Genomic DNA, 21,942 nt, shown 5'->3' on the forward strand with positions numbered 1-21,942 from the left:
CCTATTATTTTAGCTCGAAAGTCGTTGTAAAGTAAAAAAATTGGTCGATAACTTCAGCGAAAGTCGTTGAAATTACAACGACTATTGCCATTGTATGAGACCTGGGACGTCACCATTTCAACCATCAATGAACGCATGGAACTAAAACAAAGCATAATATAAAGGAAAAACTAGAGAAGTGACGGAATTACCTACGATGTCGGAATATACCGCGTTTACCCTAGGTTATAGGCTAATGATATATTGCAGATACAGAATCTAAAACTTTTAAAATTAGGAGTCAATGAGGTCAAAAGTCAAAACAGGAAACCAAAAATCTAAATGAATAGAGTGCAAAAATGAGTGTATATTAATTAAACATTTAGAATTAGAAGTATAAATATTTTAAAAATATCCGAGTTTTCATCTTTCATTTGTACATCAATTAATTATGATTTGCTTAGCATAGTGGCAAAGCAGAGTTTTTTAGACTCTTCCTTAAGTTCATTTTTGAGTCCTATAAGTAGACCAGTAAAGTATCTTGGATATCATACCAGAATTATCATACATAAGAAATCTGTTAAAATCTTGAGTAAAGGAGGAAATTAAAAATGAACTGATTTTAAAAAATCACTGGTTTGCCACTATGTAATGCTTAGCATGATTACCGCTAAAGTTGATCCTTGACAAAAGACTAAGTTTAGGTAGTTGAATTTTCCTAGGATTAGCTAGCCTACCTAATTGGTTATTAGGCCCTAGGGTAAAAATTCTAAATTCATTTCATATAATTTTCTTGCCTTTATTTGTTGAAGAACATCGTTACAAGTAGGATTGCAATTCTCCTCGCTGGCCATCGTAGGCCTATGTTGCAGTCATCAATTGAATTTATAGTCGATTTCACGCGCATCGAATTCACCTGCAGCTGCAATCGCAATTAATTCCGAAAGTTCAACTCCTAAAATAGAGAGGAATGCAGCACCGATTGCCGCTTCCGCTTAATTCTGTTTCAGGAGCAACATTAAAATCCGCTTAATAGTATATATAAATTTATTTTTGAAGTTTGGCAGAAGCTGTTCGTTAATGCAGGTCTCATTGGAGACCAGAGATAATTCGCTGAATAGAGAAAAACAATAAGAAGATTGTCAATAATAAATTTATTTATATATTTTTTACATCTATTATCTGCATCACGAATTTGACCTAATTGGGTACTATTTGCATCTATTTTACGGACGAGCTTCATGCATACGGATTAGTATCAAGGTAATTATTAATAAATCTCTAACGAATATGAATTCCTTCTTCAATAGTCGAAGGCTGATTTTATCACAGAGCCGAACATGGTTCGGTGTTTAAATAAATAAACAAAATTTGAAATTGTGAAAAAATCAAGAATGCTTTCCATAAAAAACTTCTGGGCCTCTATGTTTAAATAATTCATATTAAACATTCCTTCTAAATATTAAAAAGCAGAGTGTGTTAAAAAAAAAAACTAAACGACAATTTTGAGAATTGTATACCTTCCACATTGGATAAATTGAGCAATATTTCATTACAATTACATTACAATATTACCAGTTAAATGCAGTTATTGATCTTTAATCTGCATTAAGTTACACACTCACATAATTTACTTCATTATTTCTTATTTAATTCGGCAACGAACACTCCTCAAAAATCGGTGCAATACTTCCACATAACGCAATTACTTAAAGGAAACCGGCAGCATACGCTGCCTCTATTCTTCAGTAACGAAATATATTTAACTGAAATGCATATGATATCTTCACTTGACCTCATAAGATTAACAATAATATTGTCAAAGTTTCCTGTAGTAGCGCGTGGCATCGACAGGACAAAATTTTATCCCCTAGAGGAATATCCTATGATTTCTAGGGCAATAAAACTAATGTAGATTACATACATACGTATATTTTGACCATCTAAACATTTATACTTTGCGCAGGAACGTTCCATGCGATGATGAGGCAGTAATTGAACAATGTACATGTTCCCGGGGTTGCCGTATATTGAGGCAACAGTAACATAATCGAAGTCGTAAGCGTAATTAAAGTTGATTATCGAGTCTCGATGCCATGGAAACATGATAAGGATGTTTTAATTGAGATAGTAAGCGATACAGTTTATTAAGATAGCGATGAAAGATTTCATTGCATCTACTAAATACAATGGTGATAATTTTAAAGCAGGCGCCTTTCGCTGCACGATTGAAAAATATTTATTTCTAAGGTACAGATTTGGATCATTGTGATTAATTGGTCCCATTCACCAATGAGCTGCGGGGTGCAAGATAATGCGAAAGGAAGTGAACAATTTACTGAAAAGAAAGCAGTTTTTTTGTTCTTACAACTTGCCATCGTAGATGATGGATGTTAAAATGTATGAAACTTGCTGAAGAAACGTACGTAGGGACTCTCAATATTAACTTAATGTTTGTTTAACAAACGCCGTACACAAATTGGGTTTATAGAACACACATAAAGCACGGACTTCGACAGAAAATACTAACCATCGTTCTACAAGAAGTATTGATCGAAATTATTTAAATTCTTTTACGACATGAATGGATCCAAGAGAGATTTTAACTGAGTGGAGAGATACACATTGTAATCTAAGTAACACTTAGAGGATTGCGCAAGTTAAACATGAGTAGATATTGTACTCTTGTGAGAAATTCTATTAACTAAAATAAGTATATAATATAAATAGTCTCACTAGGAAACTTCTATTTAAGTGCACATCTATCAGGTCGGAGCAGAACAGAACACGTTACAAACACGATAGAACTTCGGCAATCGAGTACGGGACTTACAGGCTACGATTATTTGGTCTAGAGACGAAACTGTTTTGAAATGCACAGAAGATATGAGTCCATCACTACTATGATTTAAATCTATAATCACCGCTCTCATTTCCCTAAAATTGAACTCTGGTTCGATTTGCTTTGATCTCCTCAGATTTTCTTGCAGCTAAGCAATTCAAAATTTTGATGTGGCACATTCAAGACCAATTTAGAACAAATTCGTATTTTCAAAACGGTCAAGACCATTAACTGAATGCATGGCATATTTAGTGTATTCATACCTTTTCGTTTGAACGGATTAAAAAAATGCAACATCCGCTGATGAGGTTTTACTATGAAAAAAATGTTACGGATAAAAAAATCGCCGGTCATTTTCACAATCCATTACAATGATTGTCAAACAATATTTCAATTTTCACATCAAAAGAAATGCAGGGATAAAAAATTGATTTTCATGTCTTAATACCCGATTCAACTTCCGATCGTATCAACTAACTTTGGTCGATGCAGACTTCAACTTTGTTCCATGCTAATTTCTTTGTAATAATAAGCTTAGAACAAAAGTGCACGTAAGAAGAACGATATGAGATATAATGTTCTCCATGACTTGTAAAGAAGTACTAAATTATAAGGATACTTTTATTTACAAACGCTACTATAGAGCTAAGGATATTCGGTACTTTGGTCTGCCGCTGTAATTCTAGAGGGGAAAAAGTAGATAAAAGAAAGCTCTTATCTCCTCATTTACCACGAAAGTAACAGATTTTAAGGTGAAAATTACCTCTCCTTAGGCCACTAGGTTTGATTTGGCGTGTTCTTGCAGTTATTTAAAGCAGTTAAGCGTTAAAGGCTCCACTGACTCATCAGTATTGTTTGAATTTTAGGCTTGAGAGGCACGCAAGTTTTCCGCAGATGACACTAAGCAGCAACGAACATTTAGTTCAAGGTAAGGAACAGAATTTAAAATTAACGAGAAATACACCGGGGGTACTGACAATGAGAATAAAAAAACAATTGTGTCCATTAAATACCTCGAAAAGTTGTACCTTTTAACATTCGTTAAGAGACGATGGATTTGGGAATAGAGGAATGTAAGTGGAATGAAGAAGTCATAAGAATATAAGATGAAAAGTACTTAGAAACACAATGGAAATATTTCGGTGGGAGTTGGCGGTATTTACTGATAGCGTGGCAGGGCATAGATATATGAAGACATTATTTTATTAAGGAAACCACGCATAACGTAACAATAACCTAATAATCGACATCAGCCCACGCACCTCACTATAATTCTCATTAAAAATTACATAAGGAGTAAATAGGTAATATAGACACAACTCATTTAAATCGTACACTTGGAAAAGACGAAGCAGATGTGGACTCAATAAAGTGACCACTTAAGAAGAGTTCGGTAAATCGCAAGCAAAACTAGAAATTGTCCATAAAAAAAAATTAGACATGAATCCAGTCCATGAAAAAATAATAATTTTTTTTTGGACAGAGGATGTTAAACAATGTTGATCTAGCTTCGCTATAAAACAATCCTTTACCTTGTGTATAGAAACAAAACGCAAACGGTAAAATTTATAACTGAAGTCAACGAGAAAAAATATGTACAAAACAGCATGCAAACGAAACGAAGTATCGAGAATATTTGCCACGACTGCCTTCGTCAAGTCAAGTGATTCACAGGATGTATTATGGTAACATAGGGGCAGGGATGATGAAATCCTGTTGAACAGGCGGAAAGAGAACGCAGAACAACAGTTCTTCATGACAATCATTAATGCACCACTACCAAGTTGCAAAGAAAAAAAAACACGGATGAAATTCACACGAGTCATAAAAAGTATTGGTTCAGACGAATGATTTTTATCCGTTTTTTATTTGAGGGTTAAGTTAATGCTAAATTATGAAGTTCAAAATTAGTTAAGAAATTTATAAAATTAAACTCCAGATTGCAAGATATGTTAAGATAATTTTCTTTGATTTATTAGATTGTTTTAATTAATTATTCGAGGCTAAGAAAACTTTAAGTTCAACTTTAGCGAGTTATTCATTGCAAAAGATACTCAATTTTAGCTTGCAGAAAAATCAGTTTGACATTATATAGGTACAATAACTAGGTCAAAAAATGTTTTAAAATGTAAAATTAGTTCAAACTTTACGGGAAATTTTGAAATTTCTGTTGAAATTCTGAAAGCAATTTTAGCTTACATTAAGAACGGACTGAAAATAACCCCGTCTAAATTCCAAGTGCACCGCTATGAATTAAATTAGAAACTTGTAGCAATTGAAGAAAGACATTAAAATCTCTCATTTATAATGGCAGCATGACAACAAGTAACATACGTACATATAACATAGAGATTTATACTTCCACAAACAACATGAGATGGTAACTATGGTAACCAGCCTCCACCTCAATGCGGTATTCTTGGGGTTTGTCGTCAGTAAATAAGCGATATTTTTTAGCCCTTTTAGCACATAGTTCTTGCAAAATATCAATTCATAATGATGACAAATATTATGAAAGTAGGTGGTAAAAAACACTGAATGAACTCAAGACTTGAACACTTCACAAGTTCAAAAAAGAGAATCCTTCGACTGAAAGTAGGATTCTTATCGCAAGCCACAACTGCTTTTACTGACTATAGAAAATGCAGTTGTTGCTACCTCGGAATGCTAACACTTGATAGCCGGAGCATCATTGTTCCGACAACTGATTAGTAACGCGATCACTAAGCTAACTTGCAGTTCACGACCTTCAAAACACCAACACAAAAATGAAAAAAAAAGCTGAAAAGTTCACACAGACACAAACGTGAATTCGTTTTGTGGCTTAGCAGGCGACCACACTAGACAGCTGAGACCTGATTGGTTGTGGTGAACTCTTTCAGCAGCGATTGCAGCCTCGCGATCTCTCGGTTAGTGGAAGAAAGCTCGCTGGCCTGACGAAGATCTTTCTCTTTTAGGCGCTTCACGTCGCGCTGCAGAGACTGCAAATTAAAGTATTGTGATATAAACAAATTATACATCATGAATTGAAGAAAAAAACAAACAATATTTTCAACATTTTAGGTATTATCACTTTTTTGCAACATGGAAGTTTTAAATTAGAATAAAATATAACTCGCGACATTCAGCATCAAAATAAATCAAGTTGTCGCCAATGAATTTCTCTTCACTATTAATCATGACAATAGACTCAGTTGTATCGTTAGTTGTGGGGCCATAGGAGCCCATTATTATCCTGTTGTCTGGAGACTATAGAATTATGGCGGCAGGCTTGATGCAAGGCATTCCTTGCCGATAGTTAGACTTAACTGCCTTGATTTCGGGACTCGTTTAAATGAAAGAATTTATTGAGGTGTACCATGTAACTAACCACTTGTGATGGTTGTAAAAAGTTCATAGTTTTCTATCAAAGTACCTATGCTTAAGACGCACAATTATTGACTGAACCGAGTAAGATATTTTAAATCAGAGACAGAAAACGCAGCTTGTTCGAGGAGTTTCTCTACCGACAAGAGTTTGAGGCTAGTCGTTAGCTTTTAATGTAGGTCATTCGAAAATAAAAAAAAAGTCCTTTTTCCGTGCACACGACGTGATTGGCGATAATACTCTGATGTTTGCCATAAAATATCAACACATTCAGCCATAAAATGTCAATGCTCTCACAGCAGAAAAAATTCAAGTGATGACGTGACCTCGACAGGTCACGTCAAGCATATAATTATTTTTTATGATTTATTAGATTGTTTGAATTACTGATTCTAGGCTGAGAAAACAAACATGTTCGCATGATAAACACAACATGTTCGTAAGATAAACACAACATGTTCGTAAGATAAACACAACATGTTCGTAAGATAAACACATGTTCGTAAGATAACGTACCACATTCTGTCTCAAGAGGTCCAGCTTGTCGCCCTTGAGTTTCTTGACATCTTCACTGAGCGCTTGTACACGCCGGGCCACAACTTCCGGGCTGGCGTGCAGCACACAGACCAGCCCGTCCTGCACCCCGCCACACATCGGGCAGTCCAGGACCGCGGCCCGCGACTCCAGCGCCCGCTGGTGGCCGGTCTCCGCGCTCGACATCGACTCCAGACCGGTGTCGGAGTCTTCGTTTAGCACGGCCTGTGGAGCAGAGTACAGAAGTTATTAATTGTTTACTTGACAGGAATATAACTTTGATTAATTGTTGTTTCCGCGGAATCGACAGTGAACTGTGTTGAACTTAACTGACGGATAGTGTTGAACTGAACTGATGAATAGTGTTACAGTGAACTGATGAATAATATTGGACTGAACTGCTGAAAGCGCTGAGTTGAACTGAACTTATGAATAATGTTGCACTGATCTGATGAATTGTGTAAAATTGAATTAATAGATAGTGTTGGGCTGAAATGATGAAAGGTGTTGAACTAAATTGTAGAAAATTTTGACTTATCTTTGAAAAGTGTTGTACGCAACTTAGGAAAATGTTGCGCTAAATTATTGGATAGTGCTGAACAGAACAGATGAAGAGTTGAACATAAAATAAAATCAATAATAATAAAGAGTAGAACATAAAATAACCATCAGTAATATATTAATAACAGACCTGATGTCCGTCCATGTCGATGGAGTTGAAGCTCGAGTCGTCGCCGCTTTCACTGAAGGCCTTGCGGGTGTGGGGGGTGGTGTGGGGGGTGGAGGAGGGGGATGAGGAGGGGGTCCTGCCCCCACTGCTCCCTCCACCGCTGGTGCTAAGCCCCGCCCCGCTGCGGGTGCTCTGCAATTAAATCATTATTTTCATTCAAGTATTTTTTATAATTTAAAAATGATAATTACGATCGATTATTTAAAAAATGTGAGTACGTTGACTAACCATATTTGAATTGCAAAATTAAAAAAAGTAATAGGTATATTTGACCTAATTTACTTTATGAAAGATAGAAAAATAAGTTGACCACTTCGATAGAGTCTCTAAAGACGGATAATAAAAAGTATAGAATCTTATGAATATTGGCTAAATGCATAACAGAATGACGCATTGAATAATATTTGAACAGTTTAATGCAAAAAATTGTAACAAGTTATTATTGTTTTTAATTACAAAATTTTACCCAATACTTAGAAGTAATAAAAGTTATCCTAATCTCAAAATAAATTATAATTTTAACCCGATTTTTCGTGCAACATTTCAAACTTTTTTACGTGGACATATACATGGATCCTCGCCTAGTCTAAAAAATAATTCTAATTCAAACTTAATTATCCAAACAAACACGAATACGGCAATAAGTTGCCATCTCACCACAGGTGTTCCGTCAGATTGACAGGTGCCGTTGACGGGGAGTTTCTTGTTGCCGTTGGCGCCAGAGGGGAGACAGCCCCCCGAACCTTGGGCCGCCCCCGGGCCACTGCCGCTGGTGGACCCGGAGTTCGGTCCACTCGGGGGGGCGGCGGTCTCGGGCTTTTTGGTGGCGCTCAAAACTTTGCGCACCGTGTCGAAAAATCTGAAGATATGGAGAAAATTTTAGGCGAAATAATTTAATATTGAGGGATTATATATAAAAGAGAACAGGATTGATTTTTTTTAAATATAGCGGCGTCAGGCTTTTTAGTGGCGCTCAAAACTTTGCGCACTGTGTCGAAAAATCTGGAAACAAGCAAAAAATATAAAAATTCTAGCATTGACAGACAAATTAATTGAATATGAAGGAATAATAATAAATTTAAAAAGGAATAGGAATTAAATTGACAATTAAAATATGTAGACATTTATTGACAACCAGACTTGTATGAACTATATACCGACAATACGGCCTATGAAGGTTATACCTGAACTAAAATATTTTGAGTAGAAAATTGAAACAAATTCAAATTTAGTTCAATTGTTTGAAAAAATTTCATTCTGGCAACAGTGGGTTCAAATCTGAACCACTAAACCACTAACTGACCACTGACCACTGAACCACACAACCCACTGACAAACCTGGTGCCCACTGACAAACTATGCGCTCACTGACAAACCTGGTGCCCACTGACAAACCTGGTGCCCACTGACAAACTATGCGCTCACTGACAAACCTGGTGCCCACTGACAAACTATGCGCTCACTGACAAACCTGGTGCCCACTGACAAACTATGCCCCACTGACAAACCTGGTGCCCACTGACAAACTATGCGCTCACTGACAAACCTGGTGCCCACTGACAAACCTGGTGCCCACTGACAAACCTGGTGCCCACTGACAAACCTGGCGCCCACTGACAAACCTGGTGCCCACTGACAAACCTGGTGCCCACTGACAAACCTGGTTCCGGAAGGCTCCGCTTTAGCAGCTTCTGCCTCTGAAGGCATCTGGAAAACTTCGTTGCTCTTGAGCCTGAGATCCTCAACCAGCGACGACAGCAGCAACTTGCGCGTCCGAGTCTGGAACAACAAGTCGAACATTAAAACCTGAAATAAAATTATTCCTATTCCAATTTAATTATTATTTAATACGGCAGAGATTAACGACCTTCGAATTTTAGGACAATCAACCTACAAAATAGCTGCATTGAGTCTGGCGTATTTTTCCACATGTAATATAGATCGTGCAATAGTTTAATTGGACCAGAGGCCGGAATTCTAAAACAGCCTACGAACAGCGGCCTACGAACACGCAGTGGCCAATTTTTCGTCTGTGATTGGTAGGTTTAGCCTGGAAAGCCATCACTGATTGGCTGAAGTAGTCATGAACTCGTAATTATTTTGATATATTATGCCCCTGAACGGACCTAAGAAGCGGGACCAGGAGGTAGTGAAAGTAAGACCAAACGGCACTAGTTGCTGGACCAGAAGTGCCTAGACGAGGCACCGGCTAAATAATGCTTTAAGAGCACTACCAATAATTTAGAACTTACAATATAAGCGCTGGCAATTTTAGGACAATCGACCACTAAAAAATTAGTCGAAAAAACAATCGAAAACCATTTTTTACTCTATATTAAAAAAAAACAAATGAAAAACCATTGTTCTTTTCGTTCTCCATTAAAAACACTGAAAAACCATTAGTTCTTTATTCTCTATTATAAAAAAAAACAATAAAAAACAATCACCTAGCAAAAACCTGACAATTTACTTTACCTCGAGCATGGAGAACTTCTTGGCCTTAAGGCAGGCGAGGTCCGCGTTGATGAGCTTCGTCAGGAGGAACTCCTTGAAGGCGGCGCCCGCGTCCAGCACCGCGGGGCACGGCAGCGTCGGCGCGAAGAACGGCACGTCGCACCGGGCAGCTACGCTTACCTGGTATCTATACAACCACAAACAATACTTATTTCTAGTCCAAAATTTTTTTTTATTATTATTTTATAAATTTTTATTGAAAATTTATAAAAAAATCTATAAATTATTTTTTAAATTCTAAAAATTTTTTATTATTTTATAAATTTTTATTAAAAATCTATAAAATAATAAAAAATAATAAAAATTTTTAAATTATTTTATAACTCTTTCCTTATTATTTTTCAAGAAAACTACATGGCCATATATCATTTCCATAAAAGGAATAAAGACTAACAAGAATTAATGAGTATATTTATCCAAATAAAAACGCTATTTTCGCCCGCAGCACTGATACGTCTTCTGATGGGGTCATATTTGATTGTGATGAGCCACACATCACTAATTTCAATAAAAAGATTTATTATCATCATTACAATTCAATATAGCTAAGTATAAAAACACAGGAATATCGTGCACATCATCAAACGTTACCTCATTTATATTAAAAAGTCAAACCTCATTAATATCTTATTTGTACAAATAATATAAGGCACTCACTTAGTGTAAGGGTTTCCAGGTTCGAGCGGCTGCACCACGATGTACGCATGCAGGAAGTGCGAGGCGATCATGTCGGGCGCGAAGGGCGTGTTCTGCTCCTGGAATATGATAGCCACGATGTCGTTTCCGATATGTCGCTTCCTCTGCAGCTGCTGACTGTCGTGCTCCGTGTAGGGCAGCAGCGTCGAGACATGAAACATTATCTCCTTATCTCTGAACACTTCGTACACTGACTCCACTCCTGTCTGCCCGAACTGCGTGTCCAGGCCTCCTCGGTATCTGTACACGTATAGTTTTTATATCTTATAACGAAATCTTTTATGACTTGTTGGATTATGTAGAATAACTGATGACAAAGTGACTTTCTTCAATATTGAACTACGCCTTATTTACTGCTAATGAGTGGTGATCGTTAACTTGTTGATTGCGCAATTGTTACACGGCTAAAGCATTTACTTTACAAGATTCACAATGTAAATTAATTGGTCCAAAATAACAATTGCACAAATAATTCATTAGAAGGGACTCACCCCTTGTGGTCCTTGAGTTGAATTCTCTGTCCCAACTGAGAAAGAAAATGATCAAAAGCGGGCGTAGTTTGTCGGTTGCAGAACATTTCTTCCTCGGTTGTCTGGCCAGGGCCCTGGTATATCACGCCGAACTTGAAGCTGTTCACCAAAGCATGTTCATCGTAACTGGAAATGAGTTCAGAAGCTTGGGGCGTTAAGACGGGGTAGAGCCTGTCCAGCACCAGGTCTTCCTTCACCATCTGCAAGTATAAATATGAAGACTTGAACAATCTTATCACCATCGATTAAATATGCGGAGAATAGTAATTCTCACAAGGCAATATATGCACCAAAAAATATGTAAATATGGATAGCGAAGTAATGATTCGTTAATATAATGTGAAGAAGAGAACAGGAGTGGTGAAGTTTTGATCGTCGAAGGCAGAATTAATGAAGCGTTCTTTATTTCGTCAGTTGAATTAAAGATTAACTTTTCAACGAAGCCGTAGAACGTGTAGATACTTTTAAAATCGGACTAAAAAGAGGAAATAAAGATCATAACGGAGAATAAAGATCTTAATAGGATATTAAAAAACATTCTGATCAAAATTGGCAACAAAGTCAGTTCAAACAAATAGCTTGACAACAACAAAGTCGATGTAAGTAGTTGAGAACAACTGAGAATTTGTTGGAGTGTTCCCTTGTGTGTTCGGGAAGTGCGAAGAAGTTGTCTGAATGTTGTCTTGTTTTCCTGACACAACCACGAAGGAGACGTGACGTCATCGCGCATGTATCAACAAAACAAATCAAAGTTTTGGCTTTCTTGTTGATGTAAGGAAAGCAGGCACTACATTGTTTGATATCAATGAGAAATAAGGCACGAATGTACGATGCAGGTAGATCTCGAAGAGATAAAATAACAATAAAAGAGTTAAGAGGGATTGTCGGCGTCATCGTGAACGTAATCACAATAGCGACGTAAATGATACATTGTGACACATAATAATTGTAATAATAAAAAATGCATCATTGGTAAATATCTTCATTATGCTAGTGACCAGACATGCAACTCCATAGCCACTGCAGAGAGTCCAGCTATCATTTTTCTCCAACACCACCATCATCACTTTCAACCATTGTATCACCACCATCACATAATCAACACGATCTCTATAAATGCCGCCACCACCATCACCACCACCAGCACCAAGACCACTACAACTACATGCTACTACACCATCAACACCCCCACCACCACCCACACCACCACACCACAGCTACCATCACCACCACGGAAGATCAGTTCCCAAGTACCGTGGGAGCGGCCGTGTGCGCACATGTGCATTTCAACGTGTGCGTTTACGCGCACATCTTGATTATGCCACGTACATAATTGGCTGTACGCGTCAATCCGCGCTTGTAAATTAATGATCATTAAACAAATTTTACTTTCAATGCATAATTTTCATGGGCAAAATAAACAATGGAGGAAAGTTTTGTAATGATAATGGAAAATGTATATATTCTGCATATATTTTGTTTGTTATGTCAAAATGGTTTGTTCCTTCAATGTACACAGATAATTCCCATGTAACTAAACGTGCTTATACACGTCAAAAGTATTAGCCGCTAGTGGTAGCAGCAAGTATTTTTCAGTTGGAGAATCGGGCAGAAAATTGGAGGAAAATTTGGCAATTTTTAATTATAAATTTTACCAAAATTATCAGAAATTAAGGCTAACAAAAAGTACCCCTAATTTCGAAGTAAAATGTACCTGTCTTGAAAAAATCACACTTGTACTTGCCTCATAAATGACAATTTACTAAGATTCCACTAGTATTTATTACTAACATATATTTACGTGCCTTTCATTTCTCTTCGTGGTGAATCGAAATTGAGCAGGAAAATAAGGTGCAAGAAATTGCTATTTGATATCTAAGGTGAAGACTGTACGTAAGACACGCATAAGTCGACTGCCCGGCATGATAATCTTGCGCGTGACTGTCCGTCGCGTAGCGTGGGAGTCTGGAGCAGCAACGCATTAATGCGCTGCGTTAAGTAGCGTCGCGTAGCAATACCATTAGCTGGAGCAGCGCGTAGGAATACCATTAGCTGGAGCAGCGCGTAGCAATACCATTGGCAGGAGCAGACCATTAGCAGGAGCAGCGCGCAGGAATAACTAAGAACAGTAGCAAGTAAGGCGGAAGTCAATGACCTCTAATTTTTTTACATTTCCTATGCTGCACAGAACAATAATTCATTATTAAAAAAATTAGCTTCTAATTACAACAAATTTAGAATCCGTATCAAATAATTATTTTCCCATTTTTCTTGCGTAATTAGCGGGTACGTAGCAAAAATAATGAGATCCTCAGATCCTCATTAAATTCCTAGTGATCTTTTCCTTAATCATCTGGTTAATCATCGACAAATAATAAATGCTTATAATGCAGTCGGATCACTCAGTAAAATGCATGGGTCAAATTGTGCAAATATTGACACACTTCTTGCGTGTAGAACTGATACTTCCTTTACAGGAAAACTGAGTCAGCATTACCCATACAAGGGATGATGACACTGTTGAATAGTGGTGTGATGCATAGTCACGATACTGATGATACTGAATCGCAATTTGGACAAAGTCTCCTTAATTTCTCTGAGTATAGGGTCGTTGACATGGTAGAGACCAAAGTCCGCAGAAAAAACTGACTATAATTAATCAAAGAGAAAACGCTCGCACATTCGTGCGAATTTACACTTGAATTCGAACGAACGAACTCTTAATGATCGTGAAAACGCGATCACTGGTGAACTATTGATTGAATATTATGTACGGTGGTGATACTGACGTGTAGTGATGTCATGCATTATATATGTAATAATTATTTTGATTTACAGAATCTTGAACCAAAAGAAGCGAGTAAGTCGTGACTCAGAAGTGAGTCAGGACTCATAAGTGAAGTCTTGCTGGCATTTACCTTACCTTGGATGAGTCACTGAACCCGACGTAGAGGCGCGTCGGAGCTATCGTCCACTCAGTCAATATTCGTTCAGTATAAAATAATTAAATTTATTCAGTACAAAATAATGAAATTTATTCGGTACATAATAATGATATTTATTCACTATAAAATAAGGATATTTATTCTGTATAGAATGATGAAATTTATTCAGTATAAAATAATGATATTTTAGTGAGTGATTGGTAATGAGGTAGACTTTGCTCAGAAAGCTATGGACCTTTTTTCCCTTCCGTAGATCATCCTACCCCAGATTGGCCGCTCTGTTCGTGGGGCGAGTAAGAAAGTGTGTCAATATTTTCGTAAGTTGACCCAATAATTCTTCACGTAAATATTGACACTGACCCAATAATTTGTCTGTAAATAATTTAATCATGATCATAATAGTAATGAATTCAAGACTGACCAAGAGTGCAGCGATAACAATAAAGATGTACGATGTGGTCAACGATGGATTGCTAGGGGCTGGCTAATCTTTTGACGCAGTGAAAGTAAATGTAGCAGTTACTTAATAAACGTCTCGTTGCGTAAGGTTATTACCAAGGCTTCAGTTTGAGGTTATAGAAATTCATCGAATAAACTTTGCAAACAACGAAACATTTTCGAAAACTATTTGAATGAATAAATATAAGTAAGGAAAAGTTTACTCCAGATTATACGAGAATATTTTATCCAACAATGATTGATAATTCGAGCTAGATTTTAAAATTCCGGTGTAAACTAAGGTAAAACGTAGGCGAAGAATTTTCAAATGATACTCGTAGTTTAACCTACAGGGTGTTTCAGAATTAAGTAACCCTTTTAATTTGTTAATAAATAAAAAACTAAGAACGTTATGAAGTTGAAACTTGTTTTATTTAAAAGAAGAACATTATAAACACAAATTTAGCAAGCTATACAGGATAATGACGTAACTATGATACAATATTACCATGAAAATGTTCTTCTTTTAAATAAAACAAGTTTCAACTTCATAACGTTCTTAGTTTTTTATTTATTAACAAATTAAAAGGGTTACTTAATTCTGAAACAACCTGTATAAGCTGACAATCACGTAAATAAGCTATACGAAAATGAATGGGAAATCAGTTACAGCTGAATGACTAATCGTGAAGCATGAACAACCTTGGCAAGTGGCATACAATTGCATATTGCAATTGTATGGTTAACATTATATACTGAAATAACTGAATGCATCAGGAAAATGTCTGAAGATTAAAATGACAATATTCACAACATACGAACATTAAAAAATTAGAAAGAATGTGCGGCTTTATCATTTTTTATACCAGGAGATAGGCTTCAAATAAATTTTACCGTTACCGACGTTTAAAGAGTTAAGGGAATTGTTCAGTCAATCAGTGAATGCGAGACTCACATTCATCATCAACTGCCACACATGTGGCCGGGTGAGAGCAGGTGCACTGAATTAGGCTGCATTTCAAGTGCAGGGACAGACTTATCTGCAACCTTCAACTTTATTGTGCATGTTGCCGTATGTTGCTATACTGAGATGTTGGTATATAGTTAAATGTAGGTGTAATCAAATGCAAGTCTAGATAAATGTTGGTATATAGTTAAATGTTCGAATATTGAGACGTTGGTATGTTGAGATGTAGGCACATATAGACGTTGGTATATTTAAATGTTGGAATATTGTGAAGATGATAAAAATTTACATAAGGTGAGTCACTAATGCTATAGGGAATTGTATATTGAGACCGAGAGTAAAAATTTATTACAGTAAAAAAGTATAACCATAGTAAAATTTCTAAGTGCCACGCGTGTCCAGAGCGTACAAGATATAAAATAGCGATTGAACATTTAGGTCTTTTAGGATTGAAAACAATTTTGTTTTGTTTCATTATGTTCCAGGGCTCTGGCGTAAAATGGTATTGACTTGCGATTTCAATTGAACAATTGTGACGAGGAAAATTTGATATCTAGTTGCGCAGCCATTCAAATAGAGGAAATGCTAGTTACATTTAAGTCATGCTAACACTAGCTAATTAGCCAACAACAATAAAATATTCATAAGCAAGTTAAGCACGGGACAGCACGCACGGGGCAGCACGTACGGGACAGCACGCACGGAACAGCACGCACGGGACAGCACGCACGGGACAGCACGCACGGGACAGCACGCACAAGTGTGTCCCAAGTGCGCGCAGTTACACATGTCACTTCATTAGCGTGCCAACTGTGCAGTGAATGCAGTGCGGTTGGTCTAAGGAAACCATGAAATCACGATTTGCATTTAGGATTTGGGAAAATTCTTAAGCTCCGGACCGCATGAAGATTCTAAAAAACATTCTACTTGAATTATTCAAACGTGGTTCCGATTTAAGAAAAAATTATCACGTCAACAAATATTTCTTCTGGAAAAGTTGTTCACACGGGAAATGAAGTGTCATAAATATCAAAAAATACAATTTATATATACTCACAATAATGAACATTTTCAGCGTGTTAACAATTGTAATAATTCATACGTGTAAACGATCGAGCTAAGAGAGTAAATAAAAATGTTTGGTATCTGATATCAAATACTTTATATATGATATCAAATACCACGTTTTAATGTAGAGATAAAAGTATTTATATCTTCTCTACGCTAATCTCGATACCGGTAACCTAACGGTAACGGTATCCTCGCAAGCAACGCCCAACACAAAATCTCTCATATAACGGCACTGAGTCCATCACTCAGAAGATGAATGAGTCAAATTGTCCAAACAGTGGACACGTTCTAACCCACTGAACGAACAGAGAGCCAGCCTATCATTGATAGGCCCATTTATCAGCCCAACTGGGCCGGGTGACTCATACAGGGTTCAAAAATTGCATCACAATTTGCACAAAGTCTCGGTTGCTTCACTGAGTGCACGTGACCATATCCTGCTATGGCCGTTGAGCTATGGAGGGAAAGCAGCGGTCCATCACTCAATGAGAAAAATATTCTGTTATTCTGACAGCGTTTGTGTGATCGGAGGTCACGGGAATCAAAGGTCATGACGGACAACGCCTCCACTTGCCTTTTATAATGAGAGGAAGGCCAGTTCAAATTGTGAAAAGGTCAGAGGAAGGAAAGTTCACAGCATGATTCATGAATGTCCCGAGTGAATGAATATCGATTGCCATCGATATTCATATTCATCGATTGCCAGGCTTTTTATTAGATCTTCTATATTGTATATGGATCTATATAGTATACAAATTATAATACTATAGTGATTGATATAAATTTCACCAGACCGATCTCGCAGTAGAGGTTAAATGGAAGCTAAAATTATAGCCATTTTGCTACTACACAATACAGCTGGTATCTTGATCACCCCTCACACCACACATCCCACCTTAGCCAGCTGCAGTGGAGCAGGCACAGCAGGTGCAGTAGCCACCCCTCACACCACACATCCCACCTTAGCCAGCTGCAGGGNAGCCACCCCTCACACCACACATCCCACCTTAGCCAGCTGCAGTGGTGCAGGCACAGCAGGTGCAGTGGCCACGCGGTGGTGCAGTGTGCCGGTCTGCAGACGCAGCAGGAGGCGGGCGTGCGGTTGGCTGCTGATGGTCTCGGTCTTGAAGCTCAGCACCAGCGGCCCCAGCTGCTCGTCCTCCCCGTAGAAATTCCAGTGCTCCTGAACACACAAGTTGCTGCTTATAGTGTTTTGTTGCTGGGGATAAGTATTTATTGCTAGTTAAGTGATATTTATTGCCAGTTAAGTGATATTTATTGCCAGTTAAGTGATATTTATTGCTATTTAAGTGATATTTATTGCTATTTAAGTGGTATTTATTGCAAGTTAAATGGTATTCGTTGCAAGTTAAGTGGTATTCATTGCTAGTTAAGTGGTATTTTGATAGTTAAGGTTCTATTTAGTTCTAGTTTTAATGTTTTGTTGCTAGCTAAGTGGCATTTGCTGCTAGTTAAATAATTTTTTTACAATTTGCTTTTCATTTATTTTTTAAACGAATTAGTACGATGTGTCCATGTCTAAATGTCGCTGGTGTGATGCTCAGTATCGTTTATAGCAAAGTGGCAATGCACCAGCGCAAGTATCATACATTGTTCATGTCTACAACTGAACCACATCACCGCGTGTAACCCAGCGGCCCAGATGCCACTGAACCACATCACCGCCTGTAACCCAGCGGCCCACATGCCACTGAACCACATCACCGCCTGTAACCCAGCGGCCCAGATGCCACTGAACCACATCACCGCCTGTAACCCAGCGGCCCACATGCCACTGAACCTTCCTTAGCAATAACACAAAGGTCAATAGGGCAACACGGCGTCTTCGTTTCCTCACAAGCATCATAAGAAAAAAAATACAAGTTGTGTAAAAAAAAATATAGTAAAAACGACAGACTTCAGCCAGAGGGTTCGAAGTTAAAAGCCCATCACAGGAAAGAAGCAGGAAATAATTAGAAAATAACCATCGTATTTAGGATGGCCAACCATAAGCCGACCAGGTCCACAGTCGGGCAGGTAATTTCTGAGCAGAATAACCACCGCCTGTGGCTGATGCTAATTTAGCTTCAGCCTCTAGGCTGTATCGCAGGCTAGACTCTGTGCACTACCTGACGCTGGTGGGTAACTACCGAATAGCAGACATTCAGACGCTTGAAATCAAGCTATGAATTTCGAATAGTCGCATTTTCAAAATTATTGTTGAATAAACAGCGGCTGAATTTAGATTCCTAGGTAAGATAATTTTTAAGGAGCGAAATTTATTATTTCTTTCACGTTAAGATTGTAGAATGTTTGAACTGTCGACAACGAGCTTCTTGCAGACGTTAAAATTCAAGCAGAAAATCAAAATACCTATTTAGGCGGGGACACATTGTAAATGGGCACTTCTTAACTAAAAACATTGTTAAATGACAGTCGTCTTTAATCGAGCACCGATAATCCAAATTGATTTCAAATGGTTCAACAATATTGATTTTGAACTAACCTCAAATTACGTACATACCTTGGCAAACAATTATTCATAATCAAGTCCCCAGTACTAGAATAACTATGAAGAAACGGTTTTCTTTATCAGACCACATAACGGCAACATGATTGTCTTTACGAACAGTGGCGTCACCTAGAACGCAAGCGCTATGAAGAGCGTTTTTGTGGAACGGTTTTGTCACTTAATAACGGCGATCACGGACCGCTACCAACCCCCAAGCGGTGTTGCAAAGAATGCTTTTCATATAACGTATTGACGTATTTCATGTAACGTATTGAATAGGAAATTTAAACTGGTTTACATGATGATATTGATGGAAATATTGCACATAAAAAGCATTTTAGATGTATAGAATTTGCTGTTACGAGGAAAGTGCCACTCAACTCATGAGGATGTAATGGATGTCAATTTGATTTTGATTGCTCAATTTTGTAGATAAAATTAAGTTCATTATTGAGATGCTGTAATTCTATTTTATCCACTAAAAAGTATACTTGGGCTTAACCTAAAAATACTGGGGCATAATCCCAACAAACTGGGTGTCAACACGGATTTAACGGCGATATACAGGTGGACCAGTGTAAGCCATAGCTAACGATTCCACGTTGGGCTCATAAATTCATAAATATTTATTTTAAACCCAGGCAGTATTCTTCGAAATGAACACTAAAGCGCTATCATCTGTTACATTCGGTAATGAAGCGGCATGAGGTAACGTTGATCGATAACGGCCAAGGTTCTCGGTAACGACAACGTTGATCGATAACGGCCAAGGCTCTCGGTAACGACAACGTTGATCGATAACGGTCGCATTGATCGATATGAAGATACGCAGTAATGCAACGCTCTAGAGGAAACGCAATGCTTATGCAATGAAGACGTAGGTAGATGTTTCATGCTTCCAACACAGCATTTCGAGCGTTTTCACATATTCCCGAAGTGATGAACACTTATTTTGAAATAGAAATGATGTTCTCAGTAAACCAAATTGATCTAAGTGAATTTCAAATTCGGTAAATTTATTGGAGTTCCCAAGTGAGAGAATATGATTGACACAAGATTCGAACCATCGAATTCGACACTCGGCGAATCAGCAAACTACAATGAAAAGAAAGAGCAGAGATAGTTAGCTTAATACGAGTCTACCCACAGATAAAAGGTTAGGAGGTACAAGGTTAGCAGGGACATGACAATCTGACCACAGAATAACAAACAAGTCGAAACAAAACAGGCGGTCAGGTAAGAAGAGCTTCATGATGCGGTCTACAGGCGAGTTAGCGGCAATTAGGTTACCCCTACAATCGCTGTTGGTTTTGCTCGTGACTGAAGACCAACCGTAAAAAATTATGGGTTAGGATGAGCCATAAGTGGATTTATGTACGAGCTTAAAAGATTGAAAGGGATGTGATAGGCGTAGAGCAAAGATTGACCTCGCTGGAAGGTCTAATTGTTACAATTTGGGGAAAAGTCGAATTCAACCTACTTTTTATGATGAATTGATACCGAGAAGTTATTGTACTTCAGCTGGTAAGTAAATTTGCGGCTGCCAGTAGCTGATTTGATTTGCACTGCTGGCATTTCAAACAGTGAACAGAGTTTAATATTTCAATTTATGTAACTGAGAACATTGAATTAATTTGTGTAGGATATTAAATATGGAATTTTTCAATTTCATGCACGCGCAAAATTTTACGAAAAATCAATCAGAATAACCAAAAAATAAATAAACGCTTAGCGCGGCACTGAATCAATAAGAAAAAATCCGGAAACTTATATAGAAATCTCTAAATTCACTTTCGAATGGACTGCAAAATCATGCTTAAAAAATTTCGTCTGTAGAAAGTCGGCTTTTGGAGCCGATTTGAATCCATCTTGTCCCGGAATAAGGCTCGTCAGAAGCGCGTGTCAAAGTGCGATGTTGGAAGGAATTTCCGGATTGCGTCTGAGCACGACAACCATTAGCGATGCTGTGACCGCGTAATGTGCGTCTTATCGATACCAGACCAGCTAGGCTGACCAGAGTGTGCTGGCCACTCAGCATTTGGCGAGTGGAGACAATTCAGGGGACCACTCACGAAAATGATGGGGTAATTGTCAAAATCGCGAAGCGTTTTTCGCTGATCCAGTTATAGGTCACGCAAAAGGGCGTAACAGTGCTACGGGCAGAAAATGTGTCACTATTTGGACAGTAAGACCCATTCATTTTACTGAGTGATGCCTTTAGAAGACATTGCCCTGTCAAAATTTACGCGCGGCTATCCTTCCGATTTCGGTTGCGACTCTCGGATTAGAGATGAATCAGAAGCGAAATGGCCGCCTCTTCTATTTAGCCGCCAAATAGGAGCTATTTTGAGTAGTTTCGTGGAAAAAAATATAAGGGTCAAATGACACACGAAATCAGTGGCTGGTCAGGCCACCATTGGCTTACCCTGCTCAGTAGCTGGCATGAGTTTTTAACGCGAGCGTGCTTAGAAGTTCCCGCCATGCGGGGGTATGTGGGGGTCTACCTCCCGCACCCCCAATCCGGACAGTGCATTAGCCGTTGCAGCAGCCAGCAAGTAAGGCGCCAGTTTAGAACTAACCGTGAATCAGTACGTAGTGTGGAATGCTCAATGCTTATCGAAAAGCTATTGGCTATAGTTTTGTTTCCTTCAGAGAGCTTTAAACAATTTGATGGTAAATACCATTGCACTTGTAGACATTGAACAGGACGGAAATGAATATTTTGAGTGCTTGTGGAAGTCCTTGATTTCGAATTGTTTGGAGATCACTTCTTTCAAAACACAGTTTTTATACGATGCAAGTTCTTTTTTCGACAATA

General features: G+C 37.9%; 1 protein-coding gene across 1 annotated transcript; it reads right to left on the bottom strand.

Annotated features, from left to right (window-relative positions):
• Window positions 1-1,893: 1,893 nt before the first annotated feature.
• On the bottom strand, window positions 1,894-17,548 carry LOC108675020 (rap1 GTPase-activating protein 1). The gene is made up of 9 exons (XM_018163005.2): window positions 17,508-17,548; window positions 11,153-11,391; window positions 10,623-10,901; window positions 9,927-10,092; window positions 9,112-9,230; window positions 8,109-8,310; window positions 7,413-7,583; window positions 6,704-6,946; window positions 1,894-5,802 (listed from the first exon to the last, which is right to left on the bottom strand). The coding sequence occupies exons 2-9, from the start codon at window positions 11,389-11,391 to the stop codon at window positions 5,662-5,664; spliced, it is 1,560 nt and encodes a 519-aa protein (XP_018018494.1). The 5' UTR covers window positions 17,508-17,548; the 3' UTR covers window positions 1,894-5,661.
• Between the last annotated feature and the right edge of the window lie 4,394 nt (window positions 17,549-21,942).

Source organism: Hyalella azteca, unplaced genomic scaffold (assembly GCF_000764305.2).
Source record: "Hyalella azteca isolate HAZT.00-mixed unplaced genomic scaffold, Hazt_2.0.2 contig4889, whole genome shotgun sequence".
Lineage (NCBI taxonomy): Eukaryota > Metazoa > Arthropoda > Malacostraca > Amphipoda > Hyalellidae > Hyalella > Hyalella azteca.

Excerpts from the sequence above, each read along its gene's own strand:
- LOC108675020 (XM_018163005.2), bottom strand. The coding sequence starts at position 11,391 with ATGGTGAAGGAAGACCTGGTGCTGGACAGGCTCTACCCCGTCTTAACG. Across the intron at positions 10,093-10,622 it reads CCTGGAAACCCTTACACTAA|ATACCAGGTAAGCGTAGCTG; the intron begins GTGAGTGCCTTA and ends GTGGTTGTATAG. Across the intron at positions 7,584-8,108 it reads AATCTGACGGAACACCTGTG|AGCACCCGCAGCGGGGCGGG; the intron begins GTGAGATGGCAA and ends ATTTAATTGCAG.